Here is a 24,904-nt window from a genome sequence, read left to right as displayed (position 1 = left end):
CACTGTGTGGATTTGGCAGACATTCAGAGCTGAGCCTTCCTTAAAGTCTGCAGCCACTAAGAGCCAAATATTCCTTCTGCTTTAATAACCAGTAACTGAAGCATTTGAAAGGCTGAGACCAGGGCAAACTGAGGACAATCTGCTCCCACAGAAGAAACCATTGTGTCATCTTAATATGAAATTGTGACCAAGTGTGCGCTGGGTGATGAAATTTCTGACATCAAAGTAATTAATGTGGTTGAAAACACACCAGTGGACTTGGAAAATGAAAACAGACTTGGAAAATGAAAATTGTCTCTGAAAATGAATCAGTAAGATGGAGAATGCCCTGAACATCAGAGGAGCAAATGAGGATAAAGCAGAGCTGGCTGAAATCACAGATGAAGTCAGCACTCTGCCTGCTGAAAGTGACACAGCAGAACTGTCAGCAAAGCAGCAACCCGGGCAACTGAGATAAAAGCAAGAGCATCTGATAGCGTATGCACAGTTTCAGAGGAGAAGGTTTATCAGTTAATGATTCTTTTATTTTTAACCTTCCTCCTCTAAGTAAGCATCCCAAACTTTTCCATAATGGTGACAGTTCAGTTTATGGTAAAACAAAATGGTATAATGATAAAGGCAGCAAATACCAGCTATTCTCATTATTGATTAATATGAAAAACTCTGATTCATCTGTCATTTAAGAAAAAGAAAAATGCTCATTTTGTCCAAATAACAGCTCAAATCCCGCTAAAATTCAATAAAAGACACTAATACTCACATGTCCTGAGCTTTATGAATCAGGTTCATAAAGAAATTGTTTCGCAGGTTAGTGAGTCCTCACCTCAACACCATCCAACATGTCCAACCCCTTCAGTGGAGATTGGTTGCTGTTGTAGCTGTATATATGTTAAACAATCACATATATGGTGATGTTTTGGTGTATAGTACAGCCATGCAAGTGGTTCAGTGGAGAAAAAATATGCAAAACCCCAAGTGATGAAGAGTTGTTTCACAGCACAATAAAGACTTAGATGAAAACTTTTTTAATTTAAAGAAATTTACTTATAACACCAAAGAGAATCATTCTGTATGAGTGCAGCGGTAATTTTAGCCTAATTTCAGCCCAAAGGGCAAATCAGAACAAATAGAATTAAATCAATGTGCATTCTCACTGAACACAGTCTTAATGAAATTACACACAAGGCATGACAGCACAGATCAGTTAGGGGTAATCTGTTGGAAAGTTTCAAGTTTTAATAAACACTGAAAACTCCGTGTCTAATACCACAAACCAGAACAGATCTTAACAAGCTCTTTGTGTCAGACAGGAGTTGGCTCTGGAAGCCTGCGGGGTCAAGTCTGCTTAAATTACCGGCATAGCTGAAAAGTGCCTTTGGCCAATAATCCTGTCTAGTTGAGATGACAGGCTGCAGTCTACAATAACTTAAAATGACAATTTTCAGAGTGACACACAATAAAAGGTGAATATGAACCTGGTTTTCACTGTGCAATTACAATGACATTTGGAAAGCAGTAATTTCAGGGTATGAGACAAAAATCCCACCAGTTTTTCTGTGTTCGGTTTAGTTTTATTTAGCTCTAATGGCTCTTTTTAAGACTGCTGTTAATGACACAATAACAGCTGATGTTCTGCAGCCTTTATGGTTGTTCTGTGGGGGGTGAGATTAAAATCAGCCCATTACAGTTTCCACCAAATGATTGTTTATTACTTTATACACAGTGTTTAAAGGGTAATTTCACCCTCCAAATATATTTTCTTGCTTACCTGGAGTGGTGTGTATTCATCGAGATCGTTTCTGTCTCTGAGATTTCTGCTTCTGCACCAATAAAAGACACAAACTGAATTTAGAGCAGTCAACAAATTGCAACATACCTCTATTTACTGTACACAAACAACCTACTGTGTAACTTTAAGAAGATCAGCAACTGTATTATGATGGTGCTGCTGCTGGTCTGCTCCATACAGCCCTGTGAGGTACTCAGAAGTATAGAGATAACACAGAGAGATTGTGTTCAGCTCTGCTACCAGTGAATGAAAAATGGTGAAACAGCAAACATTTGGACAGTATTTTTTGTCTGTGTGGCTGAACAGGAGGTCAAAGAGAGATACTGTGTACATGTGTGTGCACGTGCATGAGTGTGTGTTTGAAGTTGATCGATGGCAGCAATTAGGAGAGTTCACCAGTGGGAAGAACTGAAAAGCCAAACAGTATTATCGCCCACTGGACACAGTGCACAACAGGCAGAGCAGCAGAGAAGAGGAAGATACAGAAAGTTCAGCGTGTGAGACAGAAAGTGAAGACAAACAATAGAGGGAATGAACACAATGAGTTGAACACCCACAGAGCTAATGATTTCAGCTATTATCGCAGTATTCAATTTAAACTGCTGAATGCCCTGCGACGCAGTCCCAGGGACGTGGAGAGATGATTCTCTCATAGTGGCAGAACAATTAATGTGTTAATGAAGAGATGACCGCTCTGAGCTGAGCCACTGCACTGTCATAACAGCTCTGTGTGTCACCCTGTGTCTGTGTGTGCATGACAGAAATGCAGCTGCACCGTGAGGCCTGTAGCTCCTCCCTTTAGCTGATCGGTGTGACCAGAGCACTCTGCCTTCAGGAAAGATTCCCCAAAATAAAGTAGGCTACCTACTCACATTTCAATTACCACATTTCATGGTTAAATGTAATCATTTTGAGAGCTTAACAAGGCTTTCAATACTTCACTTAATAGGCTTAACTGCTCATGACTAAAAGCTTAAAAGAGTCATCGGTTTTCATCGAATAGAAGATAAATACGCTCTAAACAGGTGGGCATTAAAAAAAAAACACAAACCAATTATATTTAAAGCTGCACTAATCAATCTTTCTATATGAGCAATGAGTCCAGTGGCAGTGGAATGGCTGTTATCTTTATGGGATCTTTTTTTTTTTTTTTGTTGCATATTTTAACTCATTGTTTTGGTTTTAGCTCACAACTTCACCGCTTTAATTCAGCTTCACTGCTCTCGTCTACCACAAAACACACAGAGGAAGTTACATGGTACATGGTGAACAGAGTGGAGACCAAAACTACAGCTGAAAGAAGAGTGCATTAATATCAACAAGCAATTTGAATGATTTGAATTAGCATTTCTGTTACAGAGATAATTGAAGCTTTTCTTTCTCTTTTTTAGGGTGAACAGAGGTTTTTAATTACAGCCTGCAGGTTTAACTGTGTCCCCTGCTCTTCTGAAGCCAAACCCTGTATCTGTGGGCTACCTCATATATAAACCATTTCATCGTACTTGTGTTGCTAGGAAACAGCTTAGGTCCAAGTTCACATCCTTTCAGATGTTGACGTGGGAAACACCTTAAAATTATAATTGATTCTATTTAAATTTGTTTTTTTTATACACCTCCAAGCACAGCACCAGGAAACAAACCTATTCAGACAATTCCAACATGGACTCACATGCTGGCAGTAGAATAAACCACTGCTCAGCTTGAAGAGAAAATATCATCACAGCCCACAGCTTGGATACATATTGGATATACAAGAAACTTGTGTATAGATGTGGCCCTTATCTGTGAGTGTGAGAGGATTCGAGGCCAGCAGGAAACAGCAGAGCAGTCTGTATGAGCAGACAGACTGCAGAGAGGTGAATGAGTGTCTGAAAACATTATCACTCAGACTGGAGTTGCAACTTAATGAGTCCAGAATTGAACTTTTTTCACTGAGTGACTTTAAAATACAACTCCTGCTATTAACCTGAGGGGAAGAGAGTTTCATTTAGTTTTACTGTTTGTAAGAGTCCCAGTGCACCTCTGTGACATTCAACTGATAAGGATGTAAGTATAATTACTGTCTCTTTGAATGGGAGGAGGTATCAACTGAAGTTTAAAAACCTGTTCGAAGTTTTAACTTCAAATATGACGTATAACTGAAATGCCTAAAACAGCTCCTTCCAACCATTTCCCATCAGCCTCCATGGGGGAAAATGATTTATCACAAGTCTTGTGATCCCTACAGATGCACAGTAAAGAGCCACGCTAACAGCTCTGTAACAGTGTGCTAGATGTGAACATCAGCTTGCTCACAGTGACAGTGGTAACATGTATAATGCAGGTATAATATTTACCAGGTTCAGTGTCTTAGTTTCCTTCTTATTGCAGCTGAGGTTGATGGGAATGTCATACGTTTACAGGTTTTTAGTCTTAAAGCAACATACTGGACAAATTAAAAATGATGACAGGAAAAGTCAAGTTGTATAAAATCTCATGGCTACTCATCAAACAATATTCACAATATTGTTTCCATGTTTATCAACATCTATAATAGTCAACATATATATATTCAATACTATGAATGAGTATAGAAATGCAGCATGTTTAGTGCTAGCAGTTTGGGACTTTCTGTGTACTCTCCATCAGCCATTCCCAAACCATTAATGTTGAAAAATCACTTTTTTCCACCTGTGCTGTTTCTCATTTTTACAAGAGGGAAGTTCAATCTCACTGTCAGAAATAAGCTGATGTGGATGAGACATGTCTCCTTGACAGACACTGAAATAAAGATAGGTGGTTTGATAAGAAAAGAAAAAAAGGCTTGTGCCTTCTGACCTGATTATAAAAATATAAATTGATTTTTCACACATATTAGACATTAATTATGATTTAAATTTCTGTAAACAGATCTGGAGATAAAAACAGCAGCACTTGTGTGAATTCGCTGTCTAGTCTATCCAATTTTCTACGTGAGCAGCTCCCCTGTGGAGAAACTTTCATGGTGTTTACAGAGGAACCCCCACAGACTGTGTGGAGAAGTGAACATTTTAACAAGGCGGGTTGCAGACATAGAAACACATACAAACCAAAGAGCAGGAATAAAGAAAAGATGCATATCAATCCAGTATTGAGAAACAATTTCAAATGCTTTCTTTGAAAATATTCTATAAGGAATCTAATGCATTTGTATTTTTATTTACTGAGGTCTGGGGTGGCATCAAAGATACAGAAGCTTCATTAAACTTTTGTCGAAAGAAAACTTTTTGCTGCTAAAGTCTGAAGATGTAACTTGTTTTCTATTGACAATAATCACTGAGGACGTCTAAGTAACTAAAGCAATTTCATTTCATTTCTAATGAGACCATCGTGATATTAAAATGTCAAGTAATATGATTTACTGTAAAAGATTATGGTAGGGCCCCTTTTACTTGTCAGTCCACTCCTGATCCATCTCACTTGACAACACATCATTGATCTGCATCTAAAAATAGCCCCACCGTGTTTGTTTGTGATTGATTATTTGATCTGACGAAGGATCACAGTTAGCTGAAGCTGCTGCAGTAATGGCAGCTGTGGACGCATTGGATGACACAGTTTTAGACAATTTACACACACACACACACATACACAGAGGCAGTATACAGGCCTATCATTTAGCTCACTGCAAATGACGAGTCAGATAATCTGCAGGGATAAGCTGGACATCAATCATGAATGGCTGTGACGTTGAACGTGTGCTATAAAAATCTGCACATTCAGACCACTGCTGGTCTCCCTGCATGTTGGCGAGCAGAAACAGCCAATCTGCCTAAACAGAAACCAGGCACTAAAGCTCTGCAGCACCATATGTACCCAGAAAAACCTGCAGACTCTATTGACTGTGATGAAGTTTCTGGAAAATGTATGAAAACTTCTCTCAAAGCTCAAACTTCTCTACTGAACACACAAATAAAATGTATCTTGTTTTCTTCATTAATAATGAGCAATAAGAAACAATGAAATATGAATGCAGTGTACACCTGGTCTGGGTCTTGCTAATCTGAGGTAGAACAGCTCCTGAGGTAATTTGTGTGGAACAGATTTAACTAACAAATATGATTTTTGGCCAACAGCCCACTGGAGCTGCTCCCATCTCTCCATCTTCCTTCATTCCCCCTGCCTTTCTTTTAATTTCTCATCTGAGAGACCACAGGGTTGTGGCTGACATTTCGCTGATAGATAACAGCTCGCAGCACAGGCTGGTGCCAAGGTCTCCGGCTGCTCAGATGAATTCAACTCTCAGTGATCAGAGGAGTCACACTGCTCCTGTGAGTTTACACCGTCTATGGATCAACCTATACCCTGAGGTGGAGGAGAGAAGAGACCTGAGGAAAGGAAGACGGAAAGATAATCATCTTTACCGTTTCAGACACCTACAGAGAAAAGAGACTAAGCAAACTGTCACACTGTCTCTGCCTTTTAAACATTTGAATGTGAAGTTATTTTAGTTACTTAATGAGTCCAGGTTTATTATAAGACATATGCAAATCAAATATTTTTGTGATCTAAAAAGCTTCTTTGGTTCTGAGTGACTGGTGATGGAGTCTCAGGCACCACCAAGAGTAACTTATAGGAGCCCTGAGGAGTCTTCTTGTAAACAACAGTTTTGTTTACATTCAAGGTTTCTCATTGAAATGCATCATGCCACAGTGTACTGACATACCCTGTAGTGCACTTCTACATCCCAGCAGCTAGGTGGGATGATAAAGCACTGAGGCTGAGCAAAAACTGGATTTTCAGCTCTGTTTAGGAGAGTGTACGTGTAAACTGCTGCATCATCTGATGATAACGCTGCATTTGTCTTATGTGCAATTCATCTTTTATCAAATGAAGACACTTCAGGATGACTATAACACAGTTAGCTGTACTGTAAAGAGAGAACAGTGGTGCTGCCTCACGTCATACCTGTCCTAACAAGCGTTCATCACCTCTCCAACCAACAACAGTGTGTAATCTTAGAATTAAATGCCTCTTAATATTATCATAAACCGTCCAGATTTCCAGAACTATTACCAAGGATATGACCTCTGTGTCCTCAGTGGAAGTTATGGCCATGAGGCCTCCTGGGTTTTTTCCCTTTATTGTAGAGTCAGACAGGAAATAAGGAGAGAGGGAAGGTGTATGACATGAAACAGGGATATTAGGATTACGTGGTCAGTTTCTTAAACAGAACCTCTTCCCTTCCCCTGGGTTAATGACAAGATTAACAATCACAGTGACAGAATGGCAATGGCAATGTCACATAATTCCTTCTGGATCACTACAAGCAACATGTCATTTCCCATTTCTGGAAGTACAAATCACTAAAAACACAAAACATTTGGAGATCTACCCAGACAGGGTAGATCAGCTTCACATCAAACCATCTACTCAGACACATCCCCTATAGGCGGGGAGAACACCTACAGAGGACGGTGTGTAAAATACTGAATCATTAAGGCAACACTCACTCTCACTATTTAAATACAGTGCAGGGAAACTGAAACATTCATAAGACTCTTTCGACCCAATTTGTTGGCAAAAACCTAACTAACAGCTGGTGGATTCTGGGTGAAAATCTCTCTAAACTCCCCCTGGGCAACAATTAGTTACTGAAAACGTATTCTTCATGTTGTTTCAGGAGATGCAGCTTTAACCCTCAAGCTAAGTCTCAGAGCCTGACCATGGACTACTATGGTACTAACACACAGCATCCCTCAAGTCAACAACAGCAATATAAACCTGAGAAACACCCAAATCTAATTATGCACTGAAGATTTAAAGAATGCTGGATTATATCTGGAGTCTAAACCATCTGGCTGTAGCAGTAAATCCCACACTGGTAGCAGCTGAAAACTAATGGGATCAATGCAAAATCATTCTGTGTGGGTGTGCAGTTTGCACAGAATCAGGGGTTATATTGACACCTAGCTTTTCTGCTGGTTGGTCAGCATTACATTTGATCAAATCCACCAGTATATGAAAGATACAAATCTGTCATCCTAAATGAAAACCACCCCACCTCACCAAACCAAAACACAACACACTGGATACGGTCTGTCTGTCTGCACCTTTAAAACATTATTTAGGAAGGTAAAATGTACACATACTATAATTTCACAGATAACTGAATAAAGTTTAAGTGCTCAAAATTCTCATCAGAGCTTTCCATGTAGGATTTGGACTGTCAGGAGTCTGGAAATCACCTTTGTTATTGTTGTTTTTTGACTGTGAACCCTGTGGAATTCAGGGTTTTAGACTGTCACACATTTCACCTGCAGCCTCAACTGTTATTTTGGCTTCCCATGTTATTACGTGGATCTGTCAGTTTTCTTTTTGTTCCGCAGCAGTGACTTCACCACCTGACCCTGACTCATCTTGTCTATATGAATCTGAGTTTGAGAATTAACACCACATTATAAAGGGTTAAATGCACATGGAATCAAGGAAAAAACTCTCCACTCATCAACTGTCTGAGGATGTGTCAACTGAGTTGCTGGACAAGAGAGCAACCTGCAAACCCTTCGGGCATTTGAGTGAAAGCAGGTGCTGAATAGAGCGATGACAAATGTCAACACTGTCCTGTGGAGATTGTTTTACTGTTACAAGCACTAACCCACAGGTTAGGACGTCTGTTCACTCCTAATGGTACGTCAGTCAAACAGGCAAACAGGAGCCACTTGCAAGAGTGCAGGAGTTCTCATGAACAAAGAATGAAAAAGAAAAAGAACAGGAAATTACTAATACATTTTTAAAATGAAAGAAAAAATTAAGAGATGGCTCATGCAGATGCTGCTGTTGTAATACAGTGCACCATGTTGCAACAGCAGCATATGCATGAGTCCTCTGTTTCTATCGCTCATCATCATCATCCTTTTGGACCTGCTACAAAGACAATGTGTGCAGACACTCTGCTACTGTGTTAGAGCAGCTGTAAGCCATGCATTCATTAGGATCATTAGGAGGTGTTTGTAGTTTAGACAGTGATGGATGGTTACTACTGCCCCCTGCTGTTGTAGAACTGAAAATATCAACATAGTGTATTTAGTCAAAAGCAGCTGAAATTGATGTTTTAGTGGGAAAATCTGAACATCTCATTTGAAAACCATGGCCACTGATCTGCTGTTATAACAGCCTCCACTCCTTCTGGAGGGGCACTGAAGCCTACACGATGAAACCTTGAATCTTCTTTGGGCTTTTCTAAGAAAAGAAAACATCAATTTAGAACAAGATACAGTACAAAACCTTCACTGAAAATCTTTATTTAAAAACTCAGTTGGCAGGAAAATAGTCTGAATTTAGGCGAACATTGCAGTGAGCCACAACTTGACTTAACAAAGTGCTCAATCAGTCATCTATACAGTGAAGGTGGGTTTAACAGATATGTGAATAATGCACCATGAAAAGTACAAACTTAAATGAGAAACCGCTAAAACTGTAAGCTCTCAAAACTGAAGTCATTAGTTTGTACAAGAAAGTGCAAAATCAATAATTATCGATTTAAAATAAATACTTTGCACGTCTCCCAAATATGCAAATGAGTTATTGACTTTTGGGCCAACAGAGCGGCTCATAGTCATCATAGAGAAGTGACCGCTGTGTCAAGATGTGTTTTTTCTAGCATTAAAACATTATTGATCTGTGTCTTTGGTCCCTGACACAGGGTCACAGTCAGTGAAACATGAACCTCTGCAGGCGAAAAACAACGAACACTGATATTCTGTAGCCTACATCCATTTAAACAGTGGAGCTGTCATTTTGTTATGGCTTGGATTCATTTGTAATTATATTACGAATAATTAGCACTCTCATCACAAGAGGGGGATTTGGCCAATCAGCTAACAAAAGAGAGAAGGACAAATACTGTACATTAAACCCTCCACCCTCCATTTGTTAAAAAAGAAAAACCTTAAAATTCTAGACAGGTTTAATGCAAAACCTCTGCAGAATTATTTTTACTACTCTTACAATTTTATAAAAAAGTGGGATTAGACTGCCCAATTTCCTTTAAAAAATGTATTTAAGGTGGACGAATCAGATGTGAAAACCATTAGAATATGAAATGCCTTAGCAGAGTGAATTTAAATAGGTTCTGCAGGAGCTCACTGTGGAGCTAAATGAGTCATTTCTGGTCTTTCATCTTTTCTGTTACCATCAGTTTTTTAACACAAAATAGTGATTATGAATATCTGACCTAAAGGTTATTTCTGACAGAGATAAGAGGGGCAGTTATATGAAGAGAGCAGAATATGTATCAACGTGAAGAACCTGACATGTTTGTGACAGGATTACTGGTTAATATCAGCAGAATTAAAAATAAAGCTGCTTTTCTTGCATCATAACAATGGTCATTTGAGGAGATAAAACCTGTGACCTTCTTGTTATGACACAATGAAATCACATTGATGTACTGTGGCTTTGACTATACCTCATTTTTCCATTGCTTTGTACAGAAGCATGAATAAACGTAAATGCAAAAAAAATGTAAATATGTTTCCCATAAAGGCACAGCCTGTTTACAAAAGCCAAATATAGCTTATTCCTCTGTGCCACAGAGCCCAACTGTTGTCCAAAAACTATTGAAAACACATCAGTGAGCCACACTGTTGCTGTGGGTGACCTCATTAATACACACAGTCATTTATTTGGACTCAAACCTGCATGTTGCTGGTGCTCACTCGAGCACCAAATGCATATTAATCCATAGCTAAAAATCTTCCCCAACAAATGCACTCTCTACTCCTGTTTGCTAAAAACCACCATGCCCAGCTGTTTCAGGAATTTACTGAGACTTTTAAAAAATGAAACCATATAATTTTGGGCCATTTTTGAAGAATTACAATTTTAGTAGAAACCAATGTGCTCCAGACAAACTGAGGCAAGTCAAAGTACTGAGACGCTGACTAACACATTGTTGGTTTTGGGCTTTTCATGGAATTTGATGACAATTAGGAAAATGATAGAATAACTCCAGCCCTATCCTGTCAAGTGTGGAAGGTTGCTGGCAGATTTAGTCATATAATTACACTGCGAATATTACACTCATCAAAACCATATTAGAAATGGCTATGAGTCATGGAGTTATAGCATCTGTAGCCCCCTTTCAGATGTGGAATTTACTCTGTAAACAAAAGACAAAACACACCTAAATTATCAGTCTTCATAAATGCTACAACATCATTACTGTCAGCAGCATGTCTTTTAGCTTATCATTCAAAACCATAACAGAAACCTTAATGAACAGGACAGGTGAATGGACAGGTGAAGGCAGCAATGTTACAAATACCATGTCTGAGAGAGGCTTTTAAACAAACATTAGAACATTCCTGAAGGAGATCAAGGAGAAAAGACTAGAAGAAGAGTAGAAGGAAGAAGAGTCCTGCACAAAGCAGAACTTTTTTGACATGATGGCACAGAAAGACCAGAAACAGCTCACAAATCAGCAGACACAGGTTTGATTCAGTAGACGAGTTAGAAACAATTTACACAAAATATGTACACCCATATTATTTTGTCACCCACCCATCCAGAGTAAAAATACGAGCCATAAATCGAACTTTCACACACAGCACTTCACAAATAAACACCACTGATGCAGCAGCAATAAAAAACAGAACCAAACCACCATAGCACAATATACATTTCAACAGGCACAATAGCACGTTGGCAAATGTAGTGCACATTCAAAGATGTGGGTTAGTATATGGCTCTCTGTTGGACGGAGTTCAGGAACAAGAAGAGATGGTTAAAACTGGAGAACGACTGTCTCATCATGACTGTGAAAAAATGAGCCAAAACGGAAACTCAAGATCCTTTTTATGGTGACGAGGTGAAGGTGATGGTAGAATAACGGAGCGCAGGTTCAACCATCTTCTCAGCAGCACATACACTTCACTACACTGGATAGATCCTTCAAATTGATTTGTCAACATTACCATATGGAGAACAGGAGCTTCCACACTGCTCTACATCACATTTGACGGGAAGTCAGGGATTGCTAAACAGCAATGAATCAAACTCCTTCAAGTATGAAGAAAACAATTCAACAAACTTCACTTCTTCAGCAAGTTGCCTGAGAGGAGGATGACGGAACGGCTGCATGTACATTGTCCCTGACGCAGGAAATGATAATGTACAGAGTTTGTTTGTTTTGATCTTAACTTCACAGCAACTGCAATTTGAAGGCTGCATGGCAGCCTTAAATAATTCCCCTCCATTTAATTTAAAACAAGCATGAATGTAATTAAAACCGGGGTGCAGGAGTGCACGTGAGCGTTCCTCTGACAAAAACACAAAATAAAGAAAAAAAGAAATCACAGAACAAATGTTTACATTCATTAATGAAACAAGGTGTCATTATATGAACAGCTCTGACTGAAAATCATTCAGGACTGATTCATTCATCACACCTCTATTTACATTTTACTTTTAGGTCATACAAACATGACCTAAAAACTGCGACTACTTTGCTCTGTTGCACTGAATGTAAAGATCAGACAACAACCAGATTTCCCTTCAAACACACAACAAGGTGTGAATGTGCAGTGAGCTTCACCGTATTATTTTTCAGTATCAAAACTATTTTTGCTACATGTGCAAAGGTGATCCAATAAGTAATCAATCTGAAGTGCAATGCTTTCTGGGGCTTCACAGTTCTTTAACTGTTCAGTCCTAGTAAAAATAACCATTATTAGCTAGTGTTTTAATGAGGTGGCCTCAAACTTTGGTCTTTATCCAATTAAAGACATGCACGATTGGTATTAGGAATACTCTGACTTTGCTTTTCAGAATGGCACTAGCCTCAGAACTGAAACTGGTCCCTGGATGCTGCACTTTAACTGCCCACTGCTCCAAACACTTAGGACAAGACAAACAGGGAAAGAACATCCTGAGACCGATTAAAAAGTACTAACTAGTCACAACTTGAATTATCTTATGTCATTTAAATACAGGAGCAAGTGCACTTAATATTGCTGAAATAAAGACCAACAATATGTGCAATCTGTTTAAATACAGATTTAGCTGAACCTGCTCCATTCATTGGTTACTGCACCTTCAAACATCAAAGTTGTAGAACTAAAGAGGGTTTTCACCTCACATGGCAAATGAGGGGGGGAATGATTGCTGTAATCACATACTTGTAAGAACTCTGCCAGTCATGAAAGTAATAAAGCACTCCAACTTTGTTCTTTCATGTTTCCTGTTAGCTCCTGATTTTAAAAAGGTTTTTTTCACATTAGAGACCAGCTCTAACACAAACCTTTTCCTTAGTAAAAACAAAGAAAAGGGGAAAAATCCAAAATAAACTCCTCCACATGGAAATGTGTCAGGTGGACAGCACAGATCTGCCTATACTGCTCAACACAGCAGTCCAGCTGTGGGTGGTCATTTAGAGATGTGTCTGACTGAGCGGCAATAACAGTCTTTGACTCATACTGGACTCTGTGGGCCTGATCTTTACAGACGTGTCCTGTATGGTAACATCACTTAGGCGGAGAGGGCCATATGGGGAGAGGATGGGCCTCTGTGTTGAAGACATACTTGTCCAAACTGAGCAGCTCCATGTCATCGGAGAAGAGCAGGTACAAGTACTTCAGCGTCTCACCCAGGAAGAAACTCTCCATCTTGTCCCGGGGCCCGGGGTTAACAGGGTCACGGACATTGTTAATGGATGTGTAGCCACCACCAGAGACCTGCACAAGTGGAGGTATGTTAGTGCATGTGGTTCCCTCCCATTGGCTGAAGAGACAATGGAGGCGTGGCTGACGATGCATTGGTTTTGGTCTCAGATAGTGGTGCTCTAGTGTAGCAGTGAATGTTACACATTTATAACCTTTAACTTTCTCTAGGATCCCTACACAGATGGTTTACACATAAAAACACACTTGGCTTTCCTGCCAGCAGTGTCAGTGAACCCAAGAGCAAGTTTGATTTTGTTATATTTTCTTATCTTTAGTTTTAACTGTTGTTATTCTTCTAACTTGTCAAAAATCTGTCCCAGTGATTTTAGGTTTCATTTTGCTGCTGGAATAAGTCTGTCTTACCTGAATGTTAATTTTTAGTGCACCTTTAATAACTGACAACCTAACCTCACCTGGACAGTATTCATAAATACAAGAACATTCATAAATACAAGCCAAAACAAAACTATATTAAAATAAACATTTTACTGACCGTGGGAAATTTATGTTGTAATATAATTTGCTGGATAGTTAAAAGTGGTGATTAAACTAAAGCTGCTCTCAGCTGTCTCTACCTTAGTGTAGTTATTGAAGCTCTGCAGTATTTGCCATCCCCAGTCTCTGTACTTTGTGTCTTTAGTGAATCTGTACATGTAGAACAGACTTTCCACAGTCTCTGGTCTCAGCAGGTTGTGTCTGTCTGCAGGCTAGAGGACACAGAAGAAGTCACTGATAAATATCTCAATAAATAAAAGTGATCAGATGAAGATCAGTCTTTTAGTTTGACACACATTCAATCAGGGAAAGCCACTGAAACTGAAAATGCCTCAGATCAAGGATAATCAAGGATATGTAATCACAGGAAAACATATTTTTGTGCAGAATGGCTGTTTAACAAATGTTCCCCATTTCCAGCAGTGGTTAGTTCACAGTGAATTACTCAACCAAAATAAATTAATAAAGCCTGTCTAATCTGACATTCATTTCCTTAGTTTTTAATCCTGGAATTAGAATGAGCTCCGAAAACGTTTAAAACGTTTCATACTTGTATTTGAAGTTAATGAAGGCAGCAGAGGAGACAAGTATAAAAATACTGGATGCTTTGATAAACCTGAAGCTGTTAATGAAAAATTAAATGAGCACTGAGAAGGGTTAGGAAGGTTATGGTCATAACTCCCAAGACAAATTTAGACTACCTTATTAAAACTTTATTCAGGAGGCTCACTCAAGAAACAGTAGCAGGTTTTAGCTTTTAATGACAATTAGAAAAATGAAAAAGAAGATAATCAAATGCCACCAGTCTGCTCTTAGACTCACCTTGACAATAACATCACGTCCATCACTGGCCTGTAGGCTGAAGTGTGCAATCTCTGGGCTCAGCCCCGTCTCCATCTGTGTGTACATCTGGTGACAGGTCTCCATTAGCTGCACTGCCAGATCCATGTGATCCCCTGGGAGGTTGTTGTGGGCCCCCAGCGCCAAGGTTCCTGGCAGGAAACACACCAGGTGATCCTGCAGAGCAGTGACACGGGGGAAGAGGTACAATCATGAAGTAAAGGACTGAGAGATGGTGAGAGGTAATGATGAGAGCTGAAACTGACTAAACTGGCTGACAGAGAGAAAGACTGACAGCACATCAGTCTGTGCAGCTACTGATTCAACAAGGCAGGCATTTACTGTACATGTTGCATTCTGCCAAGTTCTGGCAGAGGTACTTCCAAAACACAGTAGGCCTATACATTAGGATCTTAATTAAGGGGTCTGTAACCCCTCCTGTATTTCTCGACTTCTGTAAGCATGTCTACCATCTTAGGGTTGAAGCGGTTGTGGGACAGCTCTCCAACAAAGGTCAACCTGCTGGGCCCCGTCTGTTTCACAAGGTGTTTTTTCACTCCCTCCACAGCCTGCAGGTAATCCTCCAGCAGACTGGACAAAACACACACAGACAAGAAACATTAGTTATGCAAATAATAGTCAGTATCATAATACACATTAGTTAGTCTGATGTGACTTGATTTGGGGCTGGCATGTCTTTCTAATGTTGACGTATATCACAATACAGCAAACAGTGTACATGAGTGATCACACATAAAATATTAAATAAAATATTAATGCAAGAGTCATTTGGATTTTGTGAATATGTAAGTTTTCTTTTCTATGGCTCCGTTGTTCCAGCTTTCACAAATGTTTCTCAACATCAGCTCAGAAATGTAAAGCTGGACTTACTCGTCTTCCGTCTTGCCTCCCTGGAGCCACTGTTTAAGCAGGTATTCATAGTAGCTGTCTGCCCTGGCGCCGAGTGTGAAGACTCCTTTGTGGGTAAACTGGCCACTGTTGGTGTTGATGAACATGGGCACCAGGCCGTCTTGTTTGCCTGGCAGCTTGTGGACCAGCTTCATTATCTCATTCACAACATCCTGAAGAAGGTAAAAAAAATCAAAAATAAAAAAAACACGGAAGAGTTGACATTAATATCTAGACATGAGATAATGAACCCACCAGCCTCACTTCACTTCCTGCTCTTGTGTGCAGCCAATATGTTTGAATAAGACTTTTTAAAGCTATTTATCATTGGAAAATTATTAGCAATTTCACACTTTGATGAAATTGGGCTCATCAAAGGCTACGTCTCAGAGGGCTGGCTCAGGTTATGACAGATATTATTCAAGTTCCTGTCAGGCTGGGCTGCAAATCTTCAGGCGCAAGCTGTCGTTTCTGGAATCACTCATAAACTGACAACATGATGGATTTTAAGCAAATCCTGGTTCATGCTTGTCACTTCAATCATACAAGTGTTTGTGAGCGGTACTTAATGTCTGATTTTAACTGAACTGAAACCCTCTATCTGAACCCAGGAAATATTTATATAAACGGCCTCCAATCCTTTTTCAGTCCATCTCAGAGAATTGAAAGCAATGCCAAATCTAATTTTAAAAACACACACACACACACAGAGCACATTTTCTATTTTGGAGACCCTCATGTTGTCCTGACCTGGTACTGTGGGTCTTGGGTGAGGCGGCTCAGTTCTCTGAATTCCAGCTGAATGCTCGTGACCTCGGCCAGCGTGCTGTCTGACGTCCATCGAGGGGGGTGGGCTGTTCCCTTCCCGATGTTGACGTCTGAAAAAGGGATCTTTGACGGAGTTTTGAAGGCAGGCATCAGCCTGGACCCCAGATCTTTCTTTAAGTGGACAGAGAGAACAGCCAGAACAGAATTATATGGACAGCACTGTAAGTGAATTGAGGCAGAGGAGGCACTGTGAATTAAAGGAAATTCATCAACTCTACAGTGTAGTTTACAGATAAGCTACAAGGGTTACGTGCTCGTTCATGATGAACTTGATGTCTCAAAAAACTTACAGCTCTAGACTGCACGATCATTTCAACTGCACTGCATTAAAAAACAGGCACTAATGATGTCTGTTATGGGCTGACTCACTGCTTTCTCTAGAAAGAGTTGGTCTCCTGTGAGATGGTAGGAACTCAGCAGACCCCCGAGGATGCGGATGGTTGTCTCAAAAAGATTCACATCCACATTCTTGTTGAAGGAAAGCTCTTTCTCTACCCAGTTCTTAGCCTCCTCAAACTCTGTGTGGAGAGAGGCAGAGTACAAGAGTGAGAAGGAGAAATAAAGGACACATTTGATTAATTTAACATGGTGGTTCAAAGATGTTCTATTGAGAGTTTCTGCCTCAAGTGAGGTCATCAAGTGGACTATTAACAAACTCCAGAGACTAACACTTTGTCTAATTTAGCATTGTACTCCTATAACAGACACAATCGACGAGTGACATATGATACCTTCTTTTAGGCCCATAATCCACATAGTGTCCAGAGAATCAATGAGGGTCAAACCCAGTCCGAACCACTCGCCAAAAGACTTGGAAATGGGCTTGAGCTCATCGTGGCCCCAGGCATGGTCCTTATAGCCTTTCCATCGCATGTCTGAAGGCATCACGTACTGCCTCCAGTCTGTCCACTTTACCAGCTGAAACTACAAACAAAGGCGCACAAAGGAATGAATAAGAAATGAAAGCATAATCTTAAAAGTCTGTGTTTTTCCACTAGGAAACTCTCTCAACAGTGCACGTCTCATTGTCTGATTACTTTCAGCAGATGGAATACTGTATTCTGTGCCATGTGTTGATGCTGCTGCTTTGAGAGCAGCAGGGCTTTATCCTGCAAGTTAGAAATGTTCAAACATTAAGTCAGAAAAAGGTGCAGGGCTTTAAACAGCATATACCAGTAGAGCTGGCCAACACTATGTTAAAGAATCTGTTTGAGGGGAAATACAAAAACTTCAGTGGATCCAAAAAGAATGAAAAGTCTGAACTTTTCTCTACCCCTCAATACCCTACACAACATCATGACTTTTCTCATTTACATCATTGTTCTCTCTGGGTTTCAGACTCTTGGTCACACAAATCAAGACATTTGAGGACATGACCTTGGGCTATGAGAATTTGCAATGGACATTTATTGTTGCAGTTACAGACCTAATAAATTTTATTTATCATGTTCACTTGGAAGCTCTAGGTAAGAGTTACAGCAGTATAGTACTGACCTTCCAGGGGAACACTGTCACCAGGGTTGGCTGGAGGTGCAGCAGCTTCTTTCTCATTGGCCGAAGGTGGAGGCTCTGTGGCCTGGTCGGCTTCAATCATTGCTCCTCTCCAGCTGCATGACAAAAGTAAAAACCTGAATTATTTATAACTACTTCTCTCATATATGTACTACAAAAACAATCACTACAGGGCCTGGGCGCAGCTGGAAAATGTTTGATTCTGATCTTCTGAGCGATACTGTGTAAACATGTCAGCTACTGTTCTCAGCAGTTCCAAAAGTGCTGCTTTCTTCAGTTGTTTATAGGAGAAAAAAGGCTAAATAAAAGATCACCTGACAATCTTCTTTTCTTTGGCCTCATCTTCTCCCCCTTCATCTTGAGCCACCTCTTGCTCTTGCTTTTCCCCACCAACCGTGTCTGAAACATTTCCATCTTTCTGCAGGCTGGGTGGACCTCTCTTGTTTGGAAATGTCTTTTTCTGTGGATAAACAAACAGCTAGAGCTAGAAACAGGGAATAACATGAACACCTCATGGCAAAGGACTAAAAACTGTGTAGATGTGTGGGCCACACCGTGAATTACAGCATCAAGAGTGATCTTTTAGAAACTAGTAAGTAAACTAAATCACTAAGGAATGTTCCAGACTCCTAACTATAAACCCAGTCTAATGTCATGGCAACTTGTGAACAATTGTTGATTAATGTCCCTGAAATAAATAAATACAAACACCACTCTAACCTTAGTGGGAGGTTTAGGCAAAATGGGGACGTTTGGTCCTCTGGGCTCTTCCACAGCATCTGGACCCACAGCTGGTCCCACATGTGGCCCTGCCACAGGAGCCGGAGCTTTGCCTGCAGCTGGACCCAATACAGGTTTCACACCTGGAGGAACAGCATTCACCTCTCTGTCATTCAGCTCCAACCAGTCCTCCTTGTCAGATAACCCTACACAACAGGAACAGGAAAGAAAGCTAAGACAATGTCCACACTTTACCAGCTCACCATTAAGTATTGTAGCTATCACTGTATTATGATTCTAAAGCTGTGTGATCAAAAACACAACATAAAGTTTTCAGATTTCTCCATTTTATTGTGGATGTGGTCTGAGAATCAAATACAGTACATGCAGAAGTATATAAGAATGGAAGCTAGCAGCTGTGCACAAAGACTAAATAACAAAAACTATCACAACATCTCATGTGGTGTTTTAGTAACTGCAATTTATCATCATCACCCAACACAGCAAAACAGGCAATCCAACTCTTCAGCTTCAACTAGTCATGGAGTAAGACCATTAGAGTTAATGACAGACCTGTCTCTGCCTGTGAATGTACGAGCATTGCATTGTTTACCTCCCCATTGCTCTGTGATGCTTGGATAGGAGAGTAGTCCAAATATGAGCAGCAGAGCCAGCAGGAACAGGATGAGGCTTCGCTGGAGCCGAGACAGCTGCTTCCATTTCTGTAGGCAGATAAACAAAGAGAACTTACTACACTGAAACGCATTTAACAGCTCTGAATTCAAATCCCAAGCATTTGTCGGCAGATTGTATCACCCTCCCCCTCTTTAAACATCTCACAAATCTGTTTATGCTTCCTTTAGAAACAGCAGAGTGAAAACCTGATAGACTTCCTTGTCTGGCTTACCCTGTATAAACTAAACATCTCTCTCCACCTGATGCTTTAAGCCCAGTGACAGCTCACAAACAATCTAACCAGTTCAGCCCAGCAGTGCTGAGGGAGGGACAAAGTCAGGGTCTCTCAGGAGAGAGGACTGACTAACAGGCTGGTACCACTCTGTTACCTACTCTAATTAACACCTGTGCAACACCATGAAACTATTGAGCCATTGTCTGCGAGCTGTGACAGAACACACAACAGACTTTATCTCAGGGGACATTTTCTTTTTACTCTGCCATAGTTCTTTTGAAATAACAGTATGAGAACACTCTGTACAGCCCAGTGGAACACCTTCAAAAATATTGTCTTTTTTTGGTTCTGGGTTTGGAATCACCAGAGGACTCAAGGTCCAATGTTGTACTTTTTGACAAGGTGTGATATACTCAGTACATTACACTAGGACGTACAGCCAAAAAGCTCTTAAGCTGGAAAACCCTGAGTTTAGAATATGTTATTACAGGAAACATTTTATCAACCAGGCGTTTGTGGTATATTGTGTCAACATGACTGTGTCTTTCCCTCAACACCAGCTGAATATGCGATAAGCAAATAAGTTATGCAGTTATATTTCCTTGTTTAAAGTTGACAGTGCAGAATGAAGACGACACAATTATTCATTTCCTCCATCTGGCCTGGCCTGGGGGTAGGAAGACTCACCCAGCATGCTGCCTGTCAAAACATAGACTCACTCACAGTCACATACATACCAATGAGTATTCCAGTGCTTCCACCTGACATGTACGTCTTTGGAAATGTTGAAGGAAACCAATGTAAACAGTGGGAAAGCACCAAGTGAAGTCTTTTTCTCTGTGTGAGGAGCAAACACTGAGCCAACAAGCCACTCAAATGAACATGATTTGCAGAGAAAGGTTTTCTCAGGAACTATAAACCGTCATCAAATTTGATGACCACAGGTACAGGCGAGTGCTGAGCCAGATCGACGTCTTAGCTTTATAAAGCTGGATTTATAGAAGAAATGTCTGTTGATATACTGCCCAAATAAAATGTTATAGATCAGTCGATGAGAGCACTGGTTTGCCTTTTCAGTTCATGTAGAATTAATTCCCCTCATGAGAGCTGACCATGCTGTTTTTGGTTTTTAAAAAAGACGATTGTTGTTGTTGATTACAGAAATACTTTCCCTTATAATCAGGGTATTTGCAAAGTTTTTGAGAGTCAAATAATACTAATAAAAACAAATATTACCTCAAGTTTTATACCAGTTTTAAAATCACAAATGCACAGATGCAAAAAGGGTGCAAAGCAGTACAATAAAGGAAAGTTATATCTAAATAACATAACCTTTTCTTTTTAAATACTAAGGTGGAGACTGATTTGAAAATTAATTGTAGACAGATTGTCCAACAGTGTTTAAATAAAGCAGATGTGTTGGGGAAAAACATGTTTAGGCCATTGTTTCTCTGGAAGTCCACATGCCTGTGGCATCTTGATATGCATCATTACTGGTTGTTGTGCATCAGTATACACCACTTTTGATTTCTTAGTATCGACACATTTTGCACTCTCCCGAGATTTGCACGTTCCAGCTACTGTTCCCTGACAACTACTTCTGTTTGTATGGTGCGTTTGGTGTGTAATTGATATGCATTAAATGCGAGATGGTAAATGACAACAAAGAAATCTCTCATTGCTTGGTGAAACAATAAAGCTACTAATCTTTGCACTTGAAGTATTTTCCATCTGAGACCACTGACCTGATTAAACTGTGCTACTCAGAAGTAATCAGTGAACAACCATGGTAGTCTCATTATGAGCAAGGTTGTAAGACCAGTTCAACAAGGATGACAGAGGAAACCCGTGAACAAAGCAGCAGTATTTCAAACCCCTGAAGAAGGATCAGCAAACAAAAGCACGGGATGTGATGTGGTGAGTGCAACATAATATACCTGTAAAACCTCATTATCACAACCAACAAACAAGACAAGGGGCTCTCATAGTTAGAGGGCGAAAGGAGGAGAGAGAGGTAAGAAATTTGAAAGTAAAGAAAACAAGATTAAAGAAAATGTGTGGGGAGGCATAAGAGACAGTAAGATGAATAGAATTTGTTTCATCTCACTGTTGAGATCAGACACTTAACATGCTTTTATCTGAAGAGTTTGAAAGTTCATGCTTTTCCACTACAAAGGAGATGAAATTTAGGAAGACTGAAACCCAGGAATTGATTTGTCACAAACACAGATACATTTCATAAAGACAGAGATACTCTATCTCAGTGAAGTCATCAGAAACATAATCAGATGCTTATAGCTGAAGCCTCTGCAGCGCTCACTGTCAGTCAGAACCAATCAACTAGGACCCGACCATTTAAAATATACACAGTGAGATGTTTTTATATCCTGTTTATATCAAGTGCACTTATCCCTTTAACACCTCTAGCTGTATTATATTAGACAATTATGGACAAGGCTGCAGATCAATGAGCAGGACTGCTTTATGGCAATGTGATTAACAGAATTACTGCATCAATAAGATGAACTTGACTTCTCAAGCATTTAATTCCATGGATTTACTAATTACACAGTTGTACCTAGTTATTTGAACAATTTCTCAATTAATTTTATACAATAAACCATAACTCTGTGGCTTAGCAGTGATATGTATGAATGCACATAAGAGCCCGGTGAAGCATTCTTATGCCATTTGGTCAAACACAAGCTCTTTATCTTGCGTCAAACACAAAGTTTGTGAGTCAAAGTGGTAAAACTGAGCTCTGTCTGAAGCTGTGATCTACACACTGTACTATAGGACCACTCACCCTCCAGCAGGACTGTCTCCGGTGCTTGCCGTTGTTGTAGGAGTGACTGTGTGGATCACTGAGTGTCAGAGAGATGAAGTCCTTTCTGGAGGGCGGATACATTCTCTAATCGGGGAAGACAGTCGTAGGTCATAGAAGCTGCACAGATCAACATGAAATTAACGGATGACTATCTCTATGATCAATCAGTCACATTAGCCATTTAACTAGTAAAAATACCACACATTAAACTGCTTGAATTTTTCAAATCTGAGAATTTGCTACTACGGGTGTTTGGAGGCCAGTGGTTACAGAGGTACAGTAATCCTGACTAATCTGAGTTGATTGGGTTTGGAGTCTATGCATGATGGTGCAAAGACTCAGTGACCAATTTTGTACACAGAGTGCCAGAAACAAAGATGTCAGGATATCTGAGCTGAAAACAGGCTACATCTGCAGGAAAGTGGAGGAATATACACTGATTTTTTAGTCAGATTATGGTTATACTGACTGTGTGTACCAGCTTTATTAAATCTGTCATCACAAGTAAAAAGAAAAGAATTAAATTGTTGATTTGCAGCAAACCAGCCATGTTCATTGTATCCTTTGACTGATTTACATATTCAATTAGCTATCACAGAGATATCTGTTTGACTTATTGCCTATAACTTGATTATTATCTTTACTTTATCTGTCCAGTCTACATCAGGACAGAAAGTTGGTCATAAGTGATCAGTCAGAACAAATTTGTATTGATTTGCTGTGACCCTTCTCTCTACGGAGACAAGTGGACCCAAAATAAAACCCCCAGAGCTTAAAAAAAGCCCCTGAATCCCCACACTGTAGGGGTCAAGCATTCAGGTCTGTCCCGTCCTCTTGGTGTATGCCACACATGCAGTAGTGAAGGATGACTCATCTGACCATGTCACCTTTTTCCACATCCCTGTAGAGCAGTGCCTGTGGTTTATGTGCTAATGAACTCTCCAATGTGCATTCACTTATGTAATGAGGGGTTTATGCATTGCATCATCATGTCATCAAATGTGCACATTTTGGAGTTTATTTACTGATGTCTTTCCCATAGATTGAAACGCAGGTGTCACTTCAGTCACTGTTCCTATTGAAACACGAGCCTGGTGGACTGTCTTTGTGACTGAGGCTCCTGCCATCCACACCCCAACAATGAACCTTCTTACAAAGTCACTTAGATGTCTTCCTTTCACCTGACAGAGCATGACTGGACGTTAACTGCTTGATTGCACCATGCAGTGCACCTGTGCATCTGCATTCAGTAGGTTTCTCCACTCGGTCAGGTTTTGCCTTTAATTTGTCAGTCTGTATATATAAATACTTCTGCTGAGTATATTCCATCTCTCTCATTTTCAGTTTAAAATGTATTCATCATAATTCCTTTCAGCACCATGGACAGCTGATGATAAGAAGCCCTTAACTCTGTGTGATGTTTTGGGAAACGGGTGTAAAAACTTAGAAGGCTCTTAAATAACACTCTTTAACTTCTAATATCGATTATTATCGGGACAGAGGCCTTAATTCAACGTACGGGATGTTTAAGTGCTCGCGTAGTCTCTGTAGAGCCTGAGCACTGCTTGAAAGTAAATAGAGGAAACCTAAAGGGAGTATAATGGTGATAACACAGTGACATGGGCTGCTAAATCGTACGGCTACTCCAGAAGACGTTCTAGTATAGCTGACATTTTCAGAATGTACTCAAAAACTGCAACTAAGTGACTATTAAAGTCATTTACAGCAAAGAGCTATTTAAGCTAAATGGGCTAGCCTTTAACCTTCCACCCTTTTCCACACATCACTGACATGTTGTTCATCAAATCACACACACACACACACACACACAGACCAAAAAAAAAAAAAAAAAAGAGAGAGAGAGAGAGAGAGAGAGAGAGAGAGAGAGAGAAAGTCAGACATTCAGCAGCCTCCCCCTCACCTTTGTGCGTGGTTGGCTGCCACACAGCGACGTTACTCTCCTGGAAGCTACACAGCTGTTAGCTAGCTGCGAGACGCTTAGCTCGCTTCCTCGGCTTGTTTCTGAATGGAAAGTGACACTGTTCGGCCTGTCAGAAACACAAACATGTAACGCTGCAGCTCGTCCGACTGTCTGACAAAACGGACGGCGGCTACATGAGATGTCAAGCGAAGTAAACTGGGACAAACATAGCTAAAGTTAGCGTGTGTGGGAAGTCACTGACAGATGCGGAAAAGTAAGAGCTAGCGAGAGACGATGCTTTACGTCATGTGACGTGATCACGTGCTCTGACGGTCTGAGCGCTCATTGGTTAACCCTTTACAACACTCAACACCAGCTGAGAAGCTGAGATAACATGACTTCTGCTAAAACTTTTTTGGTGCTTCACGTTAAGTCTATTCCATGTCTATCTGTGGGTTTAATTCAAAACTTC

The 24,904-nt window shown here is 40.2% G+C and overlaps 1 protein-coding gene across 1 annotated transcript; it reads right to left on the bottom strand.

Moving 5' to 3' along the window:
- Window positions 1–9,021: 9,021 nt before the first annotated feature.
- On the bottom strand, window positions 9,022–24,732 carry man1b1a (mannosidase, alpha, class 1B, member 1a). The gene is given in 15 exon segments (XM_051072783.1): window positions 9,022–13,482; window positions 14,046–14,177; window positions 14,788–14,982; window positions 15,276–15,396; window positions 15,697–15,887; window positions 16,465–16,653; window positions 16,912–17,060; window positions 17,274–17,409; window positions 17,411–17,466; window positions 18,037–18,149; window positions 18,369–18,514; window positions 18,775–18,980; window positions 19,388–19,496; window positions 22,491–22,628; window positions 24,433–24,732. Coding segments are annotated over 14 exon segments (2,055 nt in total). The 5' UTR covers window positions 22,593–22,628; window positions 24,433–24,732; the 3' UTR covers window positions 9,022–13,272.
- Between the last annotated feature and the right edge of the window lie 172 nt (window positions 24,733–24,904).

This window comes from Lates calcarifer, linkage group LG9 (assembly GCF_001640805.2).
Source record: "Lates calcarifer isolate ASB-BC8 linkage group LG9, TLL_Latcal_v3, whole genome shotgun sequence".
NCBI lineage: Eukaryota > Metazoa > Chordata > Actinopteri > Centropomidae > Lates > Lates calcarifer.
Note: the sequence above shows the minus strand (reverse complement) of the source record. Positions and strands in the feature narration are given on the sequence as shown.